Raw genomic sequence first — 23743 nt, 5'->3', positions numbered from 1 at the left:
CTTCTGAGGCTCAGCCACCAGGTTGGATTCCCCATAGGACGTGATGTTGATGTGACCCTCAGGACTGTCACCATTCTCTTCTGCTGTCATAGGTGTGCTGTAGGGCTCAGATGTGAGGTCAAAGGTGCCAACTTGCCCTGTAAGTAAGTTGTCTGATTCTTGGGAATCACTGTCAGCAGCCTGTGCAAAGAAACAACTCTTCAGGTTTGGGAGAAGCTGGTGGCAGGGCTTAGGAGCATCTTCAAAACAGAGCTGAGGGGCTGGGGAGATGGCTCAGTAGAATAAGCACTTCCCTGGCAAGCGCAAGGATCTGAGTTCAATCCTGGTTCCGCCAAAAAACAAACAAACAAACAAACAAACAAACAAAAAACTCCCCCAAAAAACAAAAAACAGAGGCAAATGTACAAAGCCAGAACAGACTGCTAGAGCGTTCCCAACTGAGCCCCGCCCATGGGACCTTCTGGTCTCTTCTATTCTACAGAAACCCTCCAGGGAAGATCTGCTGCTACCTGAAGACCTCTAAGGTAAATGAAGATTTAACAGAAAGTGTCCTGCAATACTGTAGATACAACCAGTACCTCAGATGACAAAGACAAAAGACAGGGACTAGGGTACAGGTCAACACGAAGGCTCCTGGTTCAAAACCTGGCACCAAGTTCAATCCCCCGTTCCACAAAAACAAACAAACAAACAAACAAACAAACAAAAAACAGCACTTGGAGAAAACAGACAGAGATTTGCTCCTTGGGGCCAGGGAGATGGCTCAGTACAATAAGTGCTTCCCTGGCAAGCGCAAGAGCCTGAGTTTAATCCCCGGCTTTACCAAAAAAAAAAAAAAAAAAAAACAAGAACAAAACCTGGCACCACCCCCCAAGAAAAGCACAGGAGTCTTGGGAGGGGTAAGGGTGACTCAGAAAAGCCTCTCAGGTGAGTCCTCAGGTTTGGGAAACACTGCTCGAGGGCCAGGGGGTTCGCCTGCCTCTCATGCATGGGGAAGCAAACTGTCCTTCCTGCGCCTTTCCTGCCTTCCGCCCACAGCAGGCACACAGGTGAGGCCTCTCCTGCCCCAGGGTCGTTTACTAACTCCTTGGTAGACTTACTGATGAGAAATGGAAATTATGTGGTCTCAGCCAAGATCTAACAACGGAGAGCCGCCATGCAAGCTCACAAGCTAGGAACCAAAGTCGGGGTGGAAGGCTGGCCTTCCCCTCTGGGTCTCTGGAAAGCCTTAAGATTTTCTGTCCCCCAGACCACACCACCTCTTGGATGTCAGGACACTGGCTCTGAGGACCAAGAACAGTCCTATTTCTGGAAGCCTCAGAGCCGAGCGGCGTGTGTGGCCAGGTGACGGCTCCCCCTGCGCACCGAATCATCAGGATGCAGGCCAGCATGCAGGCAGGGCAGGTCTCAGCTCACTCCTCTGCTCCCGCTGTCTGGACTGGGAATCAGGGAAGACGGTGTCCCCGCTTGGAGGGGATGACAGTGAGTGCTGCTCACCTGGAGCCCAGGGCAGAAGTTGGAGGTGTCGTTGGGGTTGTCATAGTCGTAATCTCCAATTTCTTCATAGTGCTCGGTCCCTGCCTCCTGGCCCTGGGTCATCTTCAGTAGCTAGAATAAAGGAGAGAACACAAACCATGTGAGAAGTGCGGCCACTGCACTAGGTTGGGAATTCACCCTTTGTGGCTATGCCCATGCTCCTCCCAGAATCAAAGCTGTCCACATGACACCTCTCTACAGCACAGAGCAGCCCAGGCAGTGGGGTGCAGGTCCCACACAGTGCAGCCCTGCTTCTGATCCTCAATGACGTGCTCCACATAGTTTTATGTGAAAAACTGGTCCTGCTCTAAAATCAAGTTGGAAGCCCTGCCCACAGCCATCCAAAAGAAGTCATCTTGTCACCCTTGATCAATTCTAATGAAAACCCACCACAGTAACTTCCAGGCAGCCACCTTGTTCCCGCCCCTGGCGACCTCCATGGTCTCACAAAACCATGCCCTTCTTCAGGAGGCCACTGACCACAGCCCTCCCAGCATCTGCGAGTCCTTATACCAGTGGTCTGCAGCCGGACATGGGAATGCAGGTTCATGAGGGCACAATGAATGTTTAATAAAATTCCACAATTCTCTATAAAGGGAAAAGAACCCAAACTCGCCATGTTTTTATAATATAAGTCCAAATACATTATATACTAACAACCTGCCTGCAGACAGCAGCCCCTACACAAGGTCCTGACAGGGGACCTCAGCTTGAGGCCAGCCCAGGCCTGGAGGAAGTGTGTGCACCTCCCCTGGCTCCGCCTTGCTTTGTGCCTGTGACCGGATCCTCACTGTCCCTTGCCACTAGCACCAGGGACAAGCCACAGGCAAAGAGGCAGACAGAAATCAGGGAATGAGCATGAGTGATCTGGTGCTTCCTAGGACAGTCCTGGGGGAGCACAGACAGGTACACTTGGGGACATGAGTCTGCCACTGTGGCACCCTTCTAAACCCAGATCATGAGCAAGACAGTGTAGACTAGGTAAGGCACCAGGCCAGCGACTCCACAGCTTCAAGGGGAAGCCAGAGGATCAAGAAGTAGCCAGAAGGTTTTGGAACCTCAGCAAGATGATGCGCTCACTCACCCTAGCGCCCAGCCTCGAGCCATTTGTTTCTTTCCTTTTTTTTTTCTTGTACTGGGAATTGAACCTAAGGCCTCTGCATGGAACTATATCCCTGCTCATTATTTATAATTGGTTGATTGATAGATACAGATATAATTTTTTTTTAAGTACCAAGAACCAAACTCAGGACCTTGTACTCGCCAGGTAGGCCCTTGTGCCGCTGAGCTTTATCCTACCCCACTTGTTGTATTTTTTGAGACAGTCTCACTAAGTCTTGCAGGTGGGACTTAAACTTGCTATCTTCTTCCTTTAGCCTTCCAAAGTGCTGGGACACCAGCAAGTTCCACTGCAGCCCAGCAAGGTGATCTTGAGTCCTCCCCACAAGTCGCCCTTTCAGTTCTGCCTCGCCTCTCTGCTGCCAGCCACCAGCTGTCCCTCATGTCCTCTCCTCAGCAGCACCCTAAGGAACCCAGGGAGGCCTCACCCTCATGCCTGGCTTGAGGTGCAGCTGAACCAGGGTATCGACCTCATAGTGGAAATCCATTGGAAGAGTGGTAGCTTTCCAATTCTGGTTCTCCAAGGTGGACTTGCTCAGAACAGTAGCAGCCTAGTCATTTAAAACAAAAAAGTTTTCAGGTATTTTTGATAACAATGGTCAAATATCCTGGGGTTTTTTCTTAATGGGTTTGGGTGGCACTACTCCCCCAACAGATCAGAGAGCCCACAGATCGTGTAAGAAGATGGCTTTGCAGGCGTCCCTCCCCATTCTAAAGGCAAGTCTTGCCAGCCCTGCTGGGACCATTACCCCATGGCTCCTTTAGAGATGTGGGTGAGTGAACCACTTAAGTGTCAGTTAATGCATATGTGAAAGAAAAACGGGCAGGGAGGAATATAAGAAAGCACAAGGCTACTAAACCTAGTACAGACCTTTGTTTTTTGAAAATATGCGCTGAAGTCAGTATCTTCGTCGAAGTCTATCGTGAAGTCTTTCTTTGTACTCCTCTTCCGGGTCTCCGGCTGGGAGGGGGCCTCTTCTGTGGGAGGGAACATGGAGGCTGCTGGTCACCCGTGGTCTAAATTAGCTCGCCTCACAAGGGTGCGGCAGCCTGAGACAGTGCGGCAAACAGCCCCCCGGCTGGCATGCTGCTCCACAGCCCACTTCTACCCTAAACTACACGACTCCTGTGGGGCTCACAAAACACATCCCACACACACGCTGAGCTCTTCCTTAGGATGCAGCCTCAGTGGCTGGCCCAGAAGGCACAGTGCTGTCCTCTCGGCGTGCTCTAGGCCAGGTGGCCGCCCTGCAGCTTCAGGCCAGGCTGACATTTGTAGGAATACCAAGAAGTTGTAGGCCCAGCCCTTCTGGCCCTAGGGTCTTATTCTTCCTGCTCAGAGCCCAGTTACCTGACCTTATCAGAGGCCAGCTCACCTGTGACAGTCATCAGCACTGCCTGTCCCCAGCTAGCAGCTGATTAGCTAGTCACCTACACTACTTGGCCTACAAGCCCAACCAGAAGTACATACGTTTATGTCGAGGTCGAAATCGCCAGTGATCGGGGCCAGCCCACATCTTCATAGTCCGGGGACTGAAGTAGGAATATTCTCCAGGTCTCATGGACAGAAGGGTACACATGGACCGAACGTCTCCATCCCCAAGGGAAATCATTTCTTTCCTGTAACCCACAAGAAAGCATGTGTGTTCATGTATGTTACACACAATACCACATATTTACATGTAAAGAAGCACATGCTTGCACTAGAGATGCTGCTACCTACCCACTTTCCTACGATGAACAGCACTTCTCAGAGCAACTCCAAAATAAATCCTGCATTGACAACCCCTACTCCTTACTCTTATAGTGCCTTTGTTTCCCTTAATTTTATAACATTGCTTATGCCTATACAAGTACTTGAGATGTTTCATAATCCTTCATAAATGCTAATCTACCCATCTGAGAGACTATTAAAGAGGTACAGAGAAATTCAGTTGTACGTATTTATTCCTGAGAACTGAAGTTTCTGTGTAAGATTACACAGAGCAAAAGCTGAGGGCTGGGAGCCAACTCAGCTGCCCAGTCCCAGCCTCACACTGGCACCATGCCCCCCTCTCTTCCTAAGGCTGAGGGCACCAGCAGACCCTGTTGCAGTCGCAGTACTGCCTCAGGGCAGTACGCTCAGCAAACACTGGTTATGTTGACCTCACCGTTAGTCCTCCAAACACTTTCAAGCCCCGTCATGATCTGTTGGGTCTCTAGATTTATTCTTTGCCAAGGCCTGTCCAGCTGGCCTTCAGGTTTTCATCCTTCTCCAAGGAGCTAATAGAGTAGTACAGCAGCTCTCCCAAGGGCTGTACTGCCCCCTAGAGGTAAGGTGGGCAAGCCCCCCCCAGGCTAGGGAAAGTTAAAAAGAAACTGGTCTTGGCTCTGTCTTTCTCTTTGTATTTATGCCTTTATTCATGTAATTAATACTTAACTTTAAAATTACAATATACTAAAAAAAAAAATCATGTTTCTAGTCTAAGACCTCTACTGTCACAGAACTGGATGCCGAGCCTCATTGTTCAGCAGTAAATGTGCTTCTCGGGAGACCCCACTTGCCTGTCCCCCGCACTCTGCTGTCAAGAGTCCTGATGGTTGGCCATCAACAGGCAAAGCTGTAAAGAGAACGGCTCCCTCCCAAGGACCTGGTCCAGGCAGCATGGAGGCCCCACAGGCTTCCTGAACTCTAGTCACCCACACTTGTGTCACCACACAAGCAGTATGGTGGGCACCTATAGCCCTCAGAGAATCTGGTCACAAAGCCAGCCCCTCCACACTCCTCCAATCCTGCCAGAACCCTCTCTCCTAAGATCTCTCAACATCGCAGGGCCCTCCTGCCCATCAGCCCTGGTGCAGGGCACCATGTCATCTCGCCTGCCATCTCTACAATGTGCCTCTTCCTGCATATGACAAGGCCCCTTTGGTCCTCCAGCACAGGATACTCCTAGAGTACACCGTGCCAGGAGGACCAGCTGGAGAGAGCTACTTCTAATACTGCACGGCCCCTTACAGTTGCCATCCGGTGCCCGTAACAGGGACCTCCTGCCTGATAGGGGAGTTTATCACCTAGCCCTCACCCAAGCCCGCCTTGAACAAGATGCTACGACGATCGGTTCAGTGGGTTCAACCTGGGCGCACCCGGAAATAGGAAAATCACACAGCAGTCCCTGTATAGAGTGGAAGCTGCTATCTGAAGCTCCCGGTACACAAAGTCTGGCCCACTGTGCTAGGTGCTGAGAGCTCTGTCCCACACAGAACCTCTATGAGCCTGTTTGCTAAGGGGTCGGAGGGGAAAAACAGGAGCTAGTTACAGAGCTGAGCAAGACTAGACAACTACGTTTGCATATGTAACTGACAGGAAATAACAAGCCACTGGCATAGCATTTAGTACACAGATGGAACAAGAGGCTAAAAATTATCAGCAATGACTTTGTTAGCAGGGCCAGGGCCTTGCGCATGCTCTACTCGAGCAACATCCCACCTTCCTCAAAGACGATTCTCATCTAGTCCTAACCCTTCATTTCATGAAGAAAAATCCCAAAGGCAATGGCACTGCCACACCTCACAGCTCTCTGGTAGGGCTAGGTCTACTCCAGAGCAAATTTAGCAAGCCCTGGGATAGGCCAGGCCCATGCTTGGCACAGAAGACTTGATGTGAGGCAAAGCCCAGACTGGAGCTGCAGCCTCCTGCCCCAACACACTTAGGAGGACGGAGCCCAAGGTCTGATGCTATTTGAAGGGAGAAATGAAGAGGTCTGTTCAAATAATCGGCAGAAAACACAAGTGCTCCTCTCTGACGTGTGACAGTAGCGACAGAGAAGCTCGCCTCTTGAACTGCCTACCAGCCTCCCATCTTGGCAAACAGGACGGGAACGGGCAGGCTAAAGCTAAGTCAGCTGATGAATCAAAAGGGAGGCAAACAGGCCAGGATGGGAGACTACACCCGAACGTACCAGATATTCAGGGGTCCCAATTTCTACCCCAATTCTGAGATACATTATCAACCTAGCTATTTCCCATGGGAGCAGGCAAGCTGAGCTCAAGAAAGAAACCTTCCATCCTGAAGCTTCAAGCAGTGCTGTCAAACAGACTGCTCTGCTGGGAAATGATACTGAACAATGCCTGAGGCTCTGTCCAAATGACACCAGCCTGGCTGTCTCCTACCCGAGGCCTGCAGAGCTGCAGTTATGGACAGAGGAGTTAACAGGGGGACTGTAAGCTCATGGCCATTCAGAAACGCTGGAAGCCTGTGATACTTAAAGGTTGTGAAATCTCGCCTCCAGTCCTGGTGAGAATTAAACAGTACTGACCCATCAAGTACATTTAATGAAGGGCAACCAAGTTCTTTTGCATTTTCCTCGTCAAGCTCACTCAGTACCATCTCCACTCTGCCTCCCCCAACACTGCATGTACCTGACTCTACTCGGCTCATCCTTAGCCAGTCATCTAATGACCAGCACTGCCCAGCTGCCTACTCACCTCCCTGGTGAGTGCTGTATCTTTCTGTAAGTGATACATCTGCCTGCTAACATCTGCGCAGTAACATGGCCAAAGCCAGCAAATGCCCAGTCTGTGAAAGGGAGCACCTACTCCACTAACCCATGCAGGCAGGAATGACAGCTACCCTGGTGTAGCCACCACATACCAGGCATGTTATTCCGTTTTTGCAGTATGGGAATTGAACTAAGGCCTCATGCATTTCAGGCCAGTGCTTTACCAGCAAACTATGTTCCCAGCCCTTTTAGAGTCAGGTCTTGCTACATTATCCAGGCTGGACTACCTTTTAATCTTGCTTGGGTGCACCATGCCCAACTTAGGGCCTACATATTTTTTCCAGTATTAAATCATTTTCCTCATTAGTTTCTGCAGTGCCAACTTGATAACCAAAGTGGCTTGGCCAACACAATGCAAGTACTAATTCCAACATGAGGCACAGGGCTCTGCTGATATGCACAACATAGCCCACTGGCTTGGCCAATCAGAGTTAAAGTCTTATCTCCCTGTGGGAGACCTGTTCACATCAGACAGGGAGTGTCTCTGGGAACATTCTGGGAACCCGAGAGCCTTACTGGCAGCTCTGGACCGGGCAGGGCTCCTTCCAGCTCCTGAAGTCCTCGTCGTCCCCTGCGGTAGTGTGCTCGGGCTCATCGTTGGCATCAAAGTCATCCTCCAGGGGCCCATTGAGGAAGTCCCCACTGTCACTCTCCTCGACCTCTGCATCAACATCAAACACCTGGTCGTTCTTCTTGAACTTGTCCACCAGGGCCGACACAGACTGCAGGGATGAGAGCAGGTTCTCTGGTTGTCCCCATTCCTGCGCCTGCCCCAGCTCAGCCCACACTCCGGCTCCCAGCCTTCTCCTTGCCCTGCACCGCACTCTTGCCCATGCCTTCCGGAGCCAGCACTCTCCCAAGTGTCAGGCACTGAGGAAGTTTATATTGTGCAGCACAGGATGAGGCTGCATTGTCAGGCATGTTTTGCAAAACATGAAACAGGAATCTGTACCCATTAACTGCATATGTAGAGAAAATGGTTTTCCATGGAGACTGTTTATTTTGGAAGTTGTGGTAATGAGGCTAAAGGGGGTCATGCTAAAAATATCCGAAGGAAGGCTATACACATGACAATTTCTCAGGAAACTGTGTGCCAAGGGACTCGACCCCAACAAGCAGGAAGTGCCCTGAACTTGACAGCAGCCTGACCAAGGCCGGTGGAGTAACCATGTCTGAGAGTAAATCTGATGCCAGTGTGGTGGCACATGTCTGTAATGCCCAGTACTTGAGAGGCTGAGACAGGAGGATTTCAAGTTCAAAGCCCTGGCACCCTGGAGAGAGTGCTACCTTAAGGTTTCTTCTCAAAAGGGCTGGACATATAGCTCAGCAGTAGCCTGCCCCCCCAGCATGCCTAAGATCCAGGTAGCCACCCTCAGCACCACCCAAAAGGATTTTTTTTTGTGGTACCGGGGGTTGAACTCAAGACCCTGCGCCTTATTCTACTGAGCTATCTCCCTGACCCTTAGCACCACCAAAAATAAAAAAGTTCACTTGAAAAGGGCATGGCCACCTAGTGGTCCCACAGTGAGGTTCACAACCCCATCCCAACCACGTTTTTATCCCTAAAGAAGTGCCAAAGGAAATATTTTCTGTACTCCTAGATAAATAAAAAATGATGCCACAGTTTTGGTTCCCACTGGGCAGAACTAATCTTGAGCTGTTTAACCGAAACCACCACCCGGGAGAAGCGCCTGGAGCCCTTCCTTCCAAGCCCAGCGTTGACCACACCTCAGTATGCGTCTCACTGTCCCACTGGGTGAACTGGAAGCCGGCCAGGGCGGGGCAGAGCTGGCGATCTTCCACACACTGCTGCAGGGGCGCTGCAGGGGAGCACAGCAAGATCAGAGCTCAGAGAGGGTGGGGCGCTCTCCTGCGCCTCCCAGCAAGAGGCACAAGGGAGACCAGAGGCACAGCCACCTCACCCCTGAAGCACAGCCGGCTGGTTCAGAAATGAACTCTCACTCTACAATATGGGGGAACCCAAAAAATCCTTCCTCTAAAGCACAGGGAGCATACTAGCATCATGCGACAGTGATTATTTTTAGTCTTAAACCCACCTACTTCTGAGGATCAGAGCCAGATGAGGCAGAAAATGTGGGAAGGAGACTGTGAGCTCCAAACTGTTACACACAGCAAATTTAGGCAAGAGCAGAAAGGATGAGAATGCACTGTTACATGCAGTGCTGTACCATCTGCATGGCTCTGCTTAGAAGGATCAATGTCATCCAACTTGTAAGACACGATCACAGAGCCGGGGAAGTGACACACACTGTGGTCACCGTACTCCGCAAGGCTGAGGCAGGAGGATTATAAATTTGAGCCCAGCCTTCGTAACTTACCAAGACCCTGTGTCAAAATAAAAAAATAAAGAAACACTGAGGATACAGCTCAGTGCAAAGCTCAGTTCCCAACACCACTAAAGAACAAACTCCAGGCAAGTGCAGCTCTTGGTCTGACTTTACACAGGCTGCTCTCTGTCGCTGCACCCTATAAAGACCAGGCTTGGGCTGAATGGTAGAACGGGTGTGTGTTCAAATCTTGCCAAGCAGGTGTAACAGGACTAACAACTGGACAGATCAGTCCCCAGACTGCCAGAGGGACCTGAAAACAACTGACAACATCCTCTTAAGGCCTCCTGGCTGTGCAGCAAATGGGAACAAGGTCTCTGCCACCAGGTCTCTTAGGCTCCCTTCGCAAATCCTAAGCCCTAGCATCTAGCCTGAGCTCAGTCACAGAACTTGCAGTGAACGGTGGGTGCCCAGGGACATGAGGTGCAGACACCAGAGGCATGGGTTACTGTTCAGACTCCACGCCTGCACAGCCAAATGCTGCCTGAAGGACACTGTGCAGCACCTGAAGACTACTTCAACATGAGCGCCTATAGCTATACCTATAGTTACGGGAGAAACTTCTCTGGTGACTAAAAAGTTCCAGCGACAGGCATGGTCTGTGCTTACCTTTCAGGTCTGCCATCTCTACCCAGCCCAAGTCTGGCAGCTCAAGGGACTCCCCAGTGGAGAGAGGCTGGGCATCGGAAGGGAAAAGCAGCTCGCTCCGGTAGTCCTGGCAGCACAGGGAGGAGAGAAACACCCCTGCTGTGCTGCACTCATCAAAGGAGGCTGCCGTCCTCTGAAACATGGGATCCACCTGAATACGAGAACAGACGGAGAGCATAACGAGAGGAAACACAAAGGCAGGCACTGATCCGGTCTGGTGGCCTGGGTACAAATGGGACTGGAACGTGTCTGCCCATGATCAAGACAGGGAAGGGTCTTCCAACTAATTCAGGCAAATCCTGGTGGAAAAGAAAGGCAGTGTGTGGGCAGTACTCCACTCCAGAAGCAGGATGGCTGGGAATAGTGACACACGCCTATCACCTCAGCTATTTGGAAATCTGGGACCAGAGGATCCTACATTCAAGGTCAGTCTGGGCAACTTAGTGGGACTCTGTCTCAAAATAAAAATGGCTGGGGATGTACAATGGTAATCAAAATATATAGTAAATACTTACAATTTTAAGATGCATTACAGTGACTGATACATTGCCACTAATTCCCCTCACAGATCCCCTACTTGCTCTGAGCACACTTAGGCTGTCACTCATGCCATTTTGTGAAACAATTCTCAAAGTTCTCTTTCAAGAGTGTTTATGAAGTGTAATAAAAAACTACAATGAATGCGGCTACTGAGTACCACTTAACTGAAAGGCAGGGTCTCAGAATCACCGTGTGTCCTCAGATCCTTATTTACAGAACTAGCACTGTGAAACTTCTGGTTCTTTCTCTAAAGTCAAAACGACCATAAGGTAAATATCTTAAATCCATTCAGGACATTGAGGAAGCCACAACAGCGCCAACAAAGACATTCACAAAAGAGGACTTCCAGGATGTTACGGTACTTCCACATGGTTGGCTGTAGTCTCACCTCTTAAAAAGTACTGAATAACAAAATCTAGGGGGAAAAAAGTGGAGCAACATCATTCGCTTTATTGGGGTTTAAAGTCCTCCAGGACAATTTCTTGAAACGGGTTCTTTAGGATTTGCAGGAAAGTAAGGCCCTCAGCTTCAAATCCTAGTTCACTCTCTAGATGCATCTCCTGGGCACATTACTTAACAGCTGTCCTTCAGTTACCCCTTCCCTAGATGTGACAAGAAGGATGACATGGTGATAGGCTGAGGGAAGTGCACAACAACTGTCACGTGTGCAGCAAATACTGTCCTTACCACTGCAGTGTGTGCCTGGAAGCAAAGCTAAAATTCCTAGCCAGATGCCTTAGTAACTTGCAACCCGGTTTTTTTCATTGTTTTTTTGAGACAGGGTCTCATTATGTAGTTCAAACTGGTCCTGCACTTAACTATGTAGACCAGGCTGGCCTTAAGCTCTCAGCAATCCTGCCCCATCCTCCTGAGTGCTGGGATGACAGGCGTGCACCACCACACCTAGCCTGCAATCTTTTTTCTACTCTTGTACTCTGAAAGAGATGAATTTAGCACCTTCAGGGCTGGGAAGATAGCTCAGTGGTCTAAGTGCCTGCATGGCAAGCACAAGGACCTGGGTTTGATCCTTGGTACCGCAAGCCATGCTGGCCCTGGAACCCTGGGCGCACCTTACTGGCCACTGAACCCGGGTGTGGTGGTGCACACCTGTAACCCCAGTGCTAGGGAGGCTGAGACAGGAGGATCACTATGAGTCTGAGCTAAGTAGCGAGACCTTGTACTGAATTAATTAATTTAATTAAGCACCTTCAGACTTCACCATGAAGCTCAGGGTGATGACACAGATGCCAGTTAAATGTGTTACTCCCAGGGCTTCTTCCGAGCGCAGAGCAGCAGGCAGGCTCAGCCCCACTGAGGCCCAGCCCGAGGTTGAGTGAGTCAGAGCTTACGTCTTGGGGAGACACTTCCTCACCTCACACTTTCGATCTGCTTCAGAGACATTGAGGTTGCTTATATTCTGCTCGATGGTTTTGCAGGAATGCTTCTTCTTTGGTTTTGGAGCCTTTCTGGTTGTTCCTGTTTCAGCAGTGCTTCCCTCTGAAAGGAGGAATAAGACTGTGTACTTCAGGGGTTGCTTTGAGCATGCTACTGCACTAATTCAAGTTCTTCAAAACCCTCAAGAGTAGTCATAATTTAAACAAGTGAAATTCACTCAATACAACAGGCCCTGTCTAATCTCAGCTTATGAGAAAACTCAATTACTAGAGTAAGTATTGGCCTTTAATGTAGTCATATTCCAAAGATCCCCATGTCAGAAGTTTCTAGTTGGTGATGTTTACTCAACTTCAAACAAAATCTTTTTTTTTTTTTTTTTTTTGGAGATAGGGTCTCACTGTGTAATCCAGGCAGGCCTTGAACTCACTATGTAGCCAGCCTGGTCTCAAACTCCCAGCAATCCTGCCTGCCTCAGCCTCCTGAGTGCTGGGATTATAGACATGCATAACCACACCTAGCCCATTTGAACAAAAGCTAAATACTTCTATAGCATCCTCATCTTTTTCAAAAAAATAAGTAACTTGCACTGCCAACTAGTCCACCTCACAGAGGAGCAACAACGAAGGTCCACAAGAAATAGCGCTGAGAAGTAATGCTGACGAATAATTCGGAAAATGCCTGTATCTTCCATAAAATAACGGGTTTCTTGGGACTTTACCATATAACCCTCATAACTACCTGGTGCACCCTAAAGAAGCCTTAAATCCCAACCCACACACCTGTACCAGGGTCCTCTGCTTCTTCCACAGATGGGGCGTCTTTGCCAAGCCCCCCCAAGACTCTGTATGCATCAGCATGGACGACATCTACACGTACAGCATAGATTTTGGTGCTGGCGTCCAGGGTACCAGCAGCTACCTAGTCAAACCAGCAGAGCTAGATTCATGAAGAGGCAGAAAAAAGGACTTCACAACAGGCAAAAATCAGCAAGTTTCATAAGGCATTTGTATGTCCTGAGAAAAATGACAGACTGGTGGGGAGTAAACACAGCTGTGTCTCTGCAATTTAATCCACTGAGGAAACAAAGTGAAGTAGCTACTACGCTGTTTCACCCGGAAGGCTCTCATGTCTTCTCTGAATTCAGAAATAACAGTAATCAGACAGGAAAGGACATGCAGTCCTTCTTACTTTAAAGTTGGTTGGTTCGGTGTCCTTCTGTTTAAGGATCTCTGACATAAAATCAATCAAGTGCAAGCCGAAAGCATTCTTGGTAGTGATTTTCTAGAAACAGAAAATTGTAGCAAGGTTTATTATTTAGAGCCTGAGGTTACATGAATACTGCTTCTCTGAATAGAGGAAGTTTTTATATAGGCTGTTTACTTCCTGCCCAGATCTCAGTTTTCAGGACTACTTGACAACAAAACCACAGCTATACACACTTCTGCCTCAAGGCAAAATCATGCATACAAAGCCCTACTAGGCAGGCACTGTCCTCATTCTCACTTAAGAGGAGGTGGGTATTAATGGTACACAGATGTAACCCAACACTCAGGAGGCTGCAGCAGGAGGATGGCCTCAAGTGAGGGCAGCCTGAACTACACAGTAAGACTGTTTCAAAACACCAAAGCAGTAGGGGGATACAGCAGAGCAAGTGGTGACGCATCAGTCACACAGCTCCTAAGTGACAGACAGGAGACAGGGCTCCACTCAGGCTGATCCACAATACACGTGAACCCGGGCCATGCTCCTCTCTAAACACACAGCAGGTAGCATGCCACCTGCACAGAGGAGCGCCAAAGGTCAAAACCATCCTGAGTGACACCAGCACCAGGAAGCAACACTGGAGAACACAATAACTTTCACACATTCTCCTCAAATTCAAAAAAGCTAGGTTTCTCTGTGATCAAGGTGCAAAATTTGCAGCTGCAACCCAACAAATACTCACGTTTTCAGTAGACAGCTTGATACATGTGGAGTAATGCTCTGTAATCTGGGTGTTTGTAAATTTAGGAATTGTAGCTGAAACATCAACATTCCTAAAAGGATAACAGAAACAAAAACAAAAAACCTCAACAGTGAACACAATATATACCTTTTCAAAACCCAGACCCAGGCTGGCGATAAAGCTCCGTGGCAAGCGCAAGGTCCTGAATTCAAGTCCCAGTCCAAAAACAAAACAAAACAAAACAAAAAACCCCAGACCCAGAATCCACAAGGCACTGCAGATGCCCAGACCCAAGCAGCCCACCCAAAGCCCAGTCACCTGCTGGAGGGGGAGGAGAGGAGGTGAGGTGAGTCTGTGCTGAACTGCAGGTCAAAGACCCTGGAGCGCCTCCGCTCCAGTCGCTCCTTCTCATCATCATTCTGCGGAAAGTTCTCAAGGACCGGGGTGCCAGGGGTATTGAGAGGAGCCTTCCGGGGCACGGGGATAGAGAACCCCCTTTCCGAAGGGGAGCTGGCACTGTGGGGATGTCCACGGCTCTCTGAAGACTTGCTCATTGTGGCTGGCAGTGATGGAACAAAACATGTGCTCAAGAAACCTGCAGCAGAACATCTCCCGTACCTAAGAGACCTGGCTGGGGCTATCCCGAGCCGAGGCCGCTGCACAGTGCCTTGAGCCCCTCAGCTCTTACAGCCAATGCCAGAATCCCTAGAGTCTGTTACTTGTGGGGAGAGCGGTGGGGATAGAACAAGTATCAGCACTGTGAAGCCAAGCATTGTAAAGGATATAAAAAAGTGTAAGACAGGACTGGTGGCACAGCCCAGGGGGACAGCACCTTCCTACCATATGTGAGGCCCTGGGGCCCATCTCCAGCACCACAGGAGGAAGAAGGGGTTGTGGCAGCAACACTGATGGCTGACCAGCTCACACATCAGCAGGACAACAGACCCCTGTCACCCGCAACGCCAAAGGCAAGGAAGCTACAGGTACTAGGCAGGAGTGAGGTTTGCTACTGCCAGTCAGGCTGGGTTCTAATTCCAGCTCCCCAGGGGTCTTAACAGCGAGACACAGAGTAAATACTGTCGAGCTGTAAAGAAAAGAAGAATGTGGTCCAAAGAGCCTCCCACAGATTGCTTGCTGAGAAGAAAATGTCTTTACAGTGGAAGATCTAGCAGTCACCACACTAACCAAGCAGCCAAATGCCTCCTCACTAAAAATGAAATATCCTGAAGCTTACTCATCTCCCCATATGATACAATCTGAAATTCATAGCCCTGTTCAGGACAAATTTTGCCCAAACATACTTAACCTAAATTTAACCAACACATTAGATCTAACTTCCAGCTGGTGAAGAATACAAGAAGTTGAGAAACAAGTTGAATAATATTACAAGAAGACATCTAAACAAATTTGGAATGGGGGCCAGGCATGGTGGTGCACACCTGTAATCCCAGCACTCGGGAGGCTGAGGGTGGAAGATCATGAGTTTGAGGTCAGCTTAGGTTACATAAGCAAGTTCAAGGCCAGCCTGAACTGCACAGTGAGACCTTGTCTTTTAAAAAAAAAAAAAAAAGGCCTATTCCCTGGGCAAGCTGAGACAATGACTGAGACTGGGTGTGGTGGTACACACATATAATCCCAGTGCTTGAGAGGCTGAAAAACAGGAGTCCAGTCTGTGTAGTGAGACCCTATACTAAATACCTTTAAAAAAAAAAAAAGTAAAATGGGGAATATAAATGACAACGCTTCTGTTTCTTTTGAAGTCAGTGTTGATGCCGTCAGAGGAGGACTACAATTTCAAGTCCAGTGCAGGCTGTTAGGGAGGGGAGACCCAGATTCTTTTTTTTTTTTTTTTTCCTGAACTGGGGATTGAACTCAGGCCCTTGTGCTTGCCAGGGAAGCACTTATTCCACTGAGCCATCTCCCCAGCCCGGAGGCCCAGATTCTTTTTTTTTTTTTTTTTTTTTTTTTAAATTTTATTTATTTATGTGTGTGTGTGTGTGTGTGTGTGTGTGTGGCCAGCTCAGCCCACCAGGGGGCGGGGCTGGCTGGCATGTGGTGCTGGGGATTGAACCGCGGTCCCTGTGCTTTGCTAAGCTTGTTCCAAGTAGGTGCTTTAGACCACTGAGCCATCTCACCAGCCCCCCAGATTCTTAAGAAAAATGTTTTCAAAAGGTTGGAGATATGGTTAGGCACCAAAGCTGTTCTTCCCTAGCATGGTAAGGCCCTGTGTTCTGCCTCCTGTTTGTGTGCATGCACGTAGGCAATCTTCTGGGTTAACAGAAGTCTTTTTTTTTTTTTTTTTTTTTTGTGGTACCAGGGATTGAACTCAGGACCTTGCAGAAAAGTCTTATAAGCCAAAAACAACATATATATGTTTTTAGCCAGTCCTTGCTTTAAAAAAAAAATCAGCTGTGACATTTTACAGATAATTAGGAAAACTTGCAGCATAGCCTAGAGACCAGGTAACATTAAGGAACTGATCTTTGTCTCTGGTGTGGTCATTACTGTCACTACAGAAAAGGTCATTATGGTCAGGATATGCGTGAGAAACAATTTAGGGGTGAAGGATGTGTGCAACTTACTTTCAATTGCTCTGATAAAAAAGATGGCAAAATGTTAATGACTACTAGACCTATATATGGGCTGTTTTATGTCTGGGCCTCCCAATTTTCCTGTATATCTGAACATTTTCATAAGATGTTAGAAAATGTATGACATGTAAGATGGACATAAACATTATAGAGAAAGGCACAGTAGAAGGGGCTCAGAGACTGGGGGTGCAGGGGGCAGTCATCTTAATCACAGTGGTCAGGAAGGGCTCACCAGGAAGGGAACATCAGACACCCAGGGGACCTGCCAGAAGCAGAGGGCACAGTGAGTATGAAGGCAGAACAGGCCAGCCAGCATGTGTGGGGTGTGTTGAGAGGTAAGGTGTCAGCACACGGACTGCAGGCCAGGTGGAGCAGGAACACGTCAGGATAGGGTAGGACAAGCGTGGGGCAAAGGAGGCTCATGCGTGGGCTGGTGCAGTCTTCCTTCCAAAAAAAGTGGGAGGGGAAGGACTGAAAACTGGTGAGAGTAATAAAGGGATCTAACTCCTGCTTTCAGAAGGTTCTGCGCTATCATAGTAAGAGCAGCTTGAAAAGGGAACACGAGCAGACAAGCAGGAAGGTAACGGCCAGTAACTAGGACAGATGTTGGTGACTCAGACCAAAGGTATCGGTGCAGGAAGGAAGAAATGTCCAGACCCCCCACAGGGTCTCCAGACCGAACAGAACAGCGTAACTTCCTATTGCATCATACATGCAGCATGAAGACCAGGCTAGGTCCAGGGTCATCCCATACCTAAGGAAGGAACTGCCAGAGGCTGGGAGAGGAGGCCCAGGGAGCAGCAAATCTTGGGGGTGCAGAGGCTCTAGGCCTGGAATGCTTCCTAACCAACCAAAGGACAGGGCATTTGGATTTAATTCTAGAACTCAGGGGAGAGGTTACTGCATAGGGCATATTTAAATTCCTAACACTGGATGAGCTCCCAAGTAAGTAAAGATAGAGTGAAAGCTGAAGGCAGTGCTGGGACACTTTCAAAGCAGAACCAGCAGGAAGAATGCAGAAAGAGGAAAGGAGATGAGGAAGGCAGGAGAAAGCTAGGGGATGTGGCATTCTAAAACCCCAGTGGGCCAGGCATGGTAGTACACACCTGTAATCACAGCACTTGGGGGGCTGAGGCAGGAAAGTTCTAAATTTAAGCCTAATGTGAACAACTTAGTGACTGTAGGGAACCACTCAGACTGCTACAAAGCTCAGGAGCGTCTAAAGACACCTGAGGATGTGACCCCACTTGTCTACTGCAGGTACACGGTGGGCTAGAGTTAAGTAATTAAGACAGCACAGGTAACTGTGCATGTGATACACAGTTGCATAAGAATGTAAACACGAAACAACCTGGTCAAGATTTATACAATCAAGATGCAGGCGGCTCTCGCGCTGGCTCTCTGCTCTGCTCTACGCTGCCTGATGTGGTTGCTGGTATCTTGCACATGTGTGTTCCTTGGCCTTGGGATCTCACCTGCGAAAATCTTCCCTGGACCCCAAGTGGGCAGCAGTGACTTAGTGAGACCATCTCAAAGTAAATTAATGAACTAATCAGAAAGGGGGCTGAGGTCGTAGCTCAGTGTGAGGCCTCGGGTTCCATCCTCAGTACTGGGGGAGGGAGGCAGGTGACCACATTGCTGCAGCTGAGAAAGGAGTAATGACCTCTGTCACCTGCAGCTGACAGAGCCAATCAGGTAAGAACTGAGAGCTGAGTGTGGAGCCGCGACCTAGGTACTGGAGATGGCAGGAGCAGCGTTCCTAGCGCAGCAGGGGAGGAAGCCAATCTGGAATGGACTCAGGGAGGACAAGAGGAGAGAACCTGGAGGCTGCAAAGGCACACAAGATCTCCAAAGACTTTGCTGCAAAAAAGAAAGGATGAAAGCCAAGAAACAACTGTTAACAAGCAAAATACAACAAACCAGCACAGTAAAGAAAACGAAGCAAAGAGATGGGATCAGTTTTCTACCGCTGCTGGAGCAAGATAATCACAAGATTAGCACACACACACACACACATGCATGCACGCACGCACTCTCTCATAGGTCTGGAGGTTAGAAGTCTAGAATCAAAATGCCAGCAGTGTGAATTCTTTCCAGAAGTTTCAGGAATAAACTGTTGGCTTGCCTTTTCCAAAAGGCTTCCTACTGCTCGGCTCTGGCCCCTCCCTTCGATCCTCTTACCTCTCCCCATTATGGTTGCATCTTCCAACTCTCACCTCCCTACCCATTCTGAGACCACTGGGATGAGCCAGGTCCACCTCCTCATCTCAAGACCCTCACCCTCATGACACCTGAGAAGTCCCTTCCGCCACTGACACGGGCAGCATTATTTGGCCTACCACAGGGATCATGCAAAAGAAAGTTACTGAACAACTTACTTGATTAGGTAAAGGGGATGATTCAGTTGAGTGCACAAATGGGAGGAAAGGCAACACATGCAGACACTGGTGCAGACAGGGCAGCAGCTAAAAGGGTGGGCTTGCAGATGTTCTAGGTTTCTTTTTGCTTTCTCCTTTTTGCAGAACTGGGGGTTGAACCCAGGACCTTTGCATTAAACTACAACCCCAGCCATTTTTTGTTTTGAGACAGGATCTAGCTAAATTGCTCAGGTTGGACACAAGACAGCCTCCCAAGTGTTGGGAATACAGCTGTGCACCACCACTGCTGGCTCTATGACCTTTTTTTATTGCTTTTACTTTCATTATAAATAGGTACATTTTTAGTCCAGTGTGATGGTGCACACCTGTAATCCCAGCACTCAGACGTGTTTCTGCCTCTGTTCGCATAGGAATGGGAAGCTGGGGCAGGATTGCTGAGAGTCTGAGACCAGCCTGGGCCACAAAGTGACCTCAAGGCCAGCCTGAACTGTGTAGTGAAACCCTGTCTCAAAAAAACAAAAACAAAACATGCCTGAGGGAGAAGGGAAAGTGTGAAATCAATCTAGGAGCAGGAGAGTACATGAACCAGGAAACAAAGCACACCTGCTGGGAGGTTAGGGTATCCTGGAGCCCACATACATGGGTGTGGGGGAGGTTCGCTGCTGTTGGACACGCAGGGGCTGGTGCCATCATTAGGCCTGCTGAGTAAGTAGAGTAGCAATCAGCCAGGGTTTTGATTTTTGTCAGACAAGTACAAGGAGCGATGGGAAGGCCCTGATTAGACAAACCAACCACCAAATGTAGACCAAGAGGGGAATGAGGATGTGAGACAGGTGAGGGACAAAGACGGGTGGTAACGAGAAGTAAAATATTTAAAATAGAGGTGACAAGGCTGAGGCACGAGGATTGAGAGGAGTTTGAGGCCAGTCTGGGCTACAGAGTGAGTTCAAGGCCAGCCTGGACTATATAGCAACTCTGTCTCAAAAAGAAAAAAGAGGGAACAAAGTGTGCAACTAATGGTAGTAACAGGATTCTAACTGGGCAACTAAGTGTGGTGACACACATCTGCAATTCAAGCTACTCAGGAGGTAGAGGCAAGAGGATCTCAAGTTTGAGACCTGCCTGGACAACTTAGCAAGATCCTGCTTCAAAATAAACTTTTAGAAAAAAGGTTGGGGATGTAGCTCAGTGGTATAGAACCTGCCTAACATGCATTTGTGGGGCCCTAGATTCAATTCCTACTCCAAAAACAAACCAAAATAAAAAAGATCCGAGGTATGACTATGGTGGCTAGGGCCTATTATAGTTAGACAAAACAATATTCCTAGAAGAGCAATAAAGGAACTCGGAATCTTACTAGAGGGAAAGTTTCCAGATTTAAGAATCAGAAGGCCTTGCTTTAACCCTTGCTCATCACTAGCTGGCGAAATTTTAAGTAAGAGTGTAAGTGTAGAGCACTTACCTAGCATGTTCAAGCCCTAGGTTTGGTCCCCACCACACACACACACCTTAGCTGGTTCACAATGGGCAATGCAGACATTACACAAACACACCAAAATGCTACATGGAAAACCTAAATGGTTGCCCATGTGAGGTGAGTGGCATAGGAGTGAACAGAGGAAAAAAGGAATAAATACAAGGACCTCAAGCATTCCCCTTATGGCTTCCCGCCAGCTCAAGAGTGACTAAGGTGGGGCCAGGGAGATGGCTCAGTGGAATAAGCGCTCCCCTGGCAAGCGCAAGGGCCTGAGTTCAATCCCCGGTTCCGCCAAAAAAAAAAAAAAAAAAAAAAAAAAAAAAAGTGACTAAGGTAACTCTCACCTACGCTCAAAACAAGAAAGAAATGTTTAGGAACAAAATCGAACATTTTACAACCATTCGGATATGGGTGCTGCAGAATAGAGGTGAACTGAACCTTCCTAAAAGAGACCTCAGCAGAAATAGGAAACACAGGAGAAATTTGTCTTAAGGAAACTCGAGAATCGGAGGCATGCCTTAATTCTCCGCATCTTCTTTAATCTGCCTTTGCCATTGTTATTCAACAGAAGGTGAAAAAAAAAAAAAAAAAAAAAACAGAAGGTGAATGAGTTAAAAAAAAAAATACTTCCTGTATCTATTTGCTCACCCCCCACTCACGTTTCAACCCCTCTGAGCCGGCAGGCGTCCCTACCAATTCATGAAAAGCTTTGTCACGATCAACCACACTTATGTTGCCAAACCCTACGATCATTTCTCAGGTCTCATCTCTGTGGGATTCGGCAACACCTGAAATAACTGATAACCGCTCCCTTGAAACATTCGTGGATGGTCCCAATCACTGTAACTATTTCATGAATTGCGTCTCCGCCACAGGGCAGGAATATCACGTTTTGTTCCTTACCTAGGGTCTGCACAAAGAAAGCGCTCAGTATTTTTGAACGAATGCAAAAATAAATACATGTATGCTAAGCACAGAGCAGTATCCACGGCTTCGCCCGGAAACTAACATGCCGTCGAGGAAAACCTCTTTGGAAACTGAGACACCTGGTGGGAGCCGGGACCTGGCGGCCGCGGCGCGCAGCCGCATCGTGATTGGCCGCGAGCGCGCGCCTTCCCCTCCCCCCGCGCCCGCCTTTCGCGCGGTCCGCAGGCCGAGAAGCGGACTAAGCTTATCCACTCCCCGCTCGGGCCCTTCTGCCGACGCGCCCAAGCAGGGCACTGCTCCACACTAGACCCCGCCGCTCGCTGCGCTTGTGCCGGCCCGGCCTCACCTAGCCCGGGAGGTCCCATCTCGCTCTCGAGGTCGCCGGAGCTGGTTTTAAATTGCGCGCGCCGCGCCGCCCGAGCGTCGTAACGGCCGCGTGACGTCATGGGGCGGAGCCTATGTGCGCCTGCGCAGACCGCCCAGGTAGCCTGCAAAGTGCAGCTCCGGGCTACGAGGAAGCGAGCGGTGCGCAATATAAGCCCCTAAAGCGCGCCAAGTGATAGATTTGGAGGTTGTGCTCCATGGACACCCTGAAATAATACGAGATTCCCCTCCTTCCAAACGCTACGGCCAGAACAGGGCGCTGGGAACCTAACGCGGAGCTGGCGGGCAAGGGCTCTTTTTCCATGGAATGTAGTTCCTAATGGGGAGGAGGGTGACGAAGGAAACAGCTTCGTTTCCCCCGCGGAGACCTGTGCTGTGAAGGCGGCAAAACGCTAAAGAGGTATAAGGACGGGGTGTGGACGGAGGAGAAAGAGACCCGACCTTGGAATGAAGCGTGTTGAGGGTTGACTTGAAAACCATCGTTTTTTTTCAGATTTTCGGGATAAGCCTCCTGGCAACCCACACCCTTCAAAAAAAAAAAATCTTGGAAGGCCGAGGGTGTAGCTTAGTATAGTGTTGCTTAGTACTCGGAAGGATCTGGTTTCAATCCCCATCACCAAAATAAATAAGTAAATAAATAAATAAATAAAGTCGGAATGGAGCTCAGTGTAAAAAAACGAGGGAGACAACAGCCTGTCCATTCAGCTTTATCTGAGCTCAAGAATCTTAATTATGGGAGGAAAGGCCAGGGCAATTCCCTCAGATCGGCCGTAGAACATCCTCTGTTTTCTTATGATTCATGCATTCAGCATGTTCTATTGTTTCTCCTCCAGCATGCTGTTGGCATCCAGAGTGCAGGGACATTTGCTCTCTTTGTAGAACGACTTAGCGCCATGGAGTGTCATAAGCACCTCATTTTGGCAACTGTCAGTATTGCCCTATTAAAGCTATTTGTTTTTGCATGAACTTGTTCTCTCAAGGTTCACCATCAAATCTGTGTGTCAGGCAGTGTGGACACAGGAAAAACACGGCGTTCTTCACCTCAGCAAATGCTGGATACCACCTGCCCCCAGAAACCCAAGTCAGCAGCTAGAGTCATCCTGAATGACTCCTACCCCCACTTCACTCACAAACCTTTATCTGACTTTTTGTCTCCTAAAAATCCCTTTCAAGCTGAAAGTCCTCCTGACATCCACATGACCTTCTTGTTGCTCTGTTCTAGCCCTTTCTTAGGGGGCCCAGAGGGGTATTTCCTAAATACAAATCTGATCTGTCATTTCCACTTGCCCCTGCCTTCCTCCCAGAATTCTAAAGTCCTTCAAAAGTTTCCTTGTCCTGGGCCTTCTTGGGGGCTCACGAGGCCCTGCAGGGTCTGGCCCCATGGCCCTTCCAGCCTCTTGTACCTTGGCCCTCACACCAACCCCTTGCTCATTGCCCTCTAGTGGCTTTTTTTTTTTTTTTTTTTTTTTACTTGATGTTTTTGGTACAGGGTCTCACTACACAGCTCAGACTCAGTGATCCTCCTGTTTTTAGCCTCCCCGGCACGGGGATTACAGGTATACACCACCATGCCCAGACTCCATGGCCGGCTCAGCTCGCCTGGGTGCAACATGTGGTGCCGGGCATGGAACCCCAGTCCCTGCACTTGCCTAAGCAGGTGCTTAATCTGCTGAGCTATCTTGCCAGCCCTGGCCCTTATTTTTTTGTCTTCTAAAAATCTTGCAGTGCTAACCTTTCTTTCCTTCTACCCCCACCCCTCTAGGAATTGGACCCAGGGATCTGCAACATGCTAGGCAAGTGCCCTTGTCACTGAGCTGTTGCTCCAGCCCTTTGTATTTCATTTGCGACAGGGTCCTTCTAAGTTGCTGAGGTTGGCTTCCAACTTGTGTTCCTCCTGCCTCAGCCTGCTGAGGAGCT

General features: G+C 48.9%; 1 protein-coding gene across 1 annotated transcript in view; it reads right to left on the bottom strand.

Moving 5' to 3' along the window:
- Ncaph (non-SMC condensin I complex subunit H) overlaps nt 1–21842 on the bottom strand; it is a 30805-nt gene extending 8963 nt beyond the window's left edge. The window contains exons 1-14 of the mRNA XM_023717454.1: nt 21789–21842; nt 14388–14628; nt 14070–14160; nt 13313–13405; nt 12904–13042; nt 12102–12226; nt 10151–10340; nt 8922–9013; nt 7710–7915; nt 4127–4275; nt 3527–3633; nt 3084–3206; nt 1498–1608; nt 1–180 (exon numbers count right to left, since the gene is read on the bottom strand). Coding sequence (XP_023573222.1) covers nt 1–180; nt 1498–1608; nt 3084–3206; nt 3527–3633; nt 4127–4275; nt 7710–7915; nt 8922–9013; nt 10151–10340; nt 12102–12226; nt 12904–13042; nt 13313–13405; nt 14070–14160; nt 14388–14628; nt 21789–21807 — 1866 coding nt within the window. The 5' untranslated portion in view covers nt 21808–21842. The remainder of the gene's footprint in view (nt 181–1497; nt 1609–3083; nt 3207–3526; nt 3634–4126; nt 4276–7709; nt 7916–8921; nt 9014–10150; nt 10341–12101; nt 12227–12903; nt 13043–13312; nt 13406–14069; nt 14161–14387; nt 14629–21788) is intronic.
- Between the last annotated feature and the right edge of the window lie 1901 nt (nt 21843–23743).

Source organism: Octodon degus, unplaced genomic scaffold (assembly GCF_000260255.1).
Source record: "Octodon degus isolate 3935 unplaced genomic scaffold, OctDeg1.0 scaffold00052, whole genome shotgun sequence".
In the NCBI taxonomy this organism is placed as follows: Eukaryota; Metazoa; Chordata; class Mammalia; order Rodentia; family Octodontidae; genus Octodon; species Octodon degus.
Note: the sequence above shows the minus strand (reverse complement) of the source record. Positions and strands in the feature narration are given on the sequence as shown.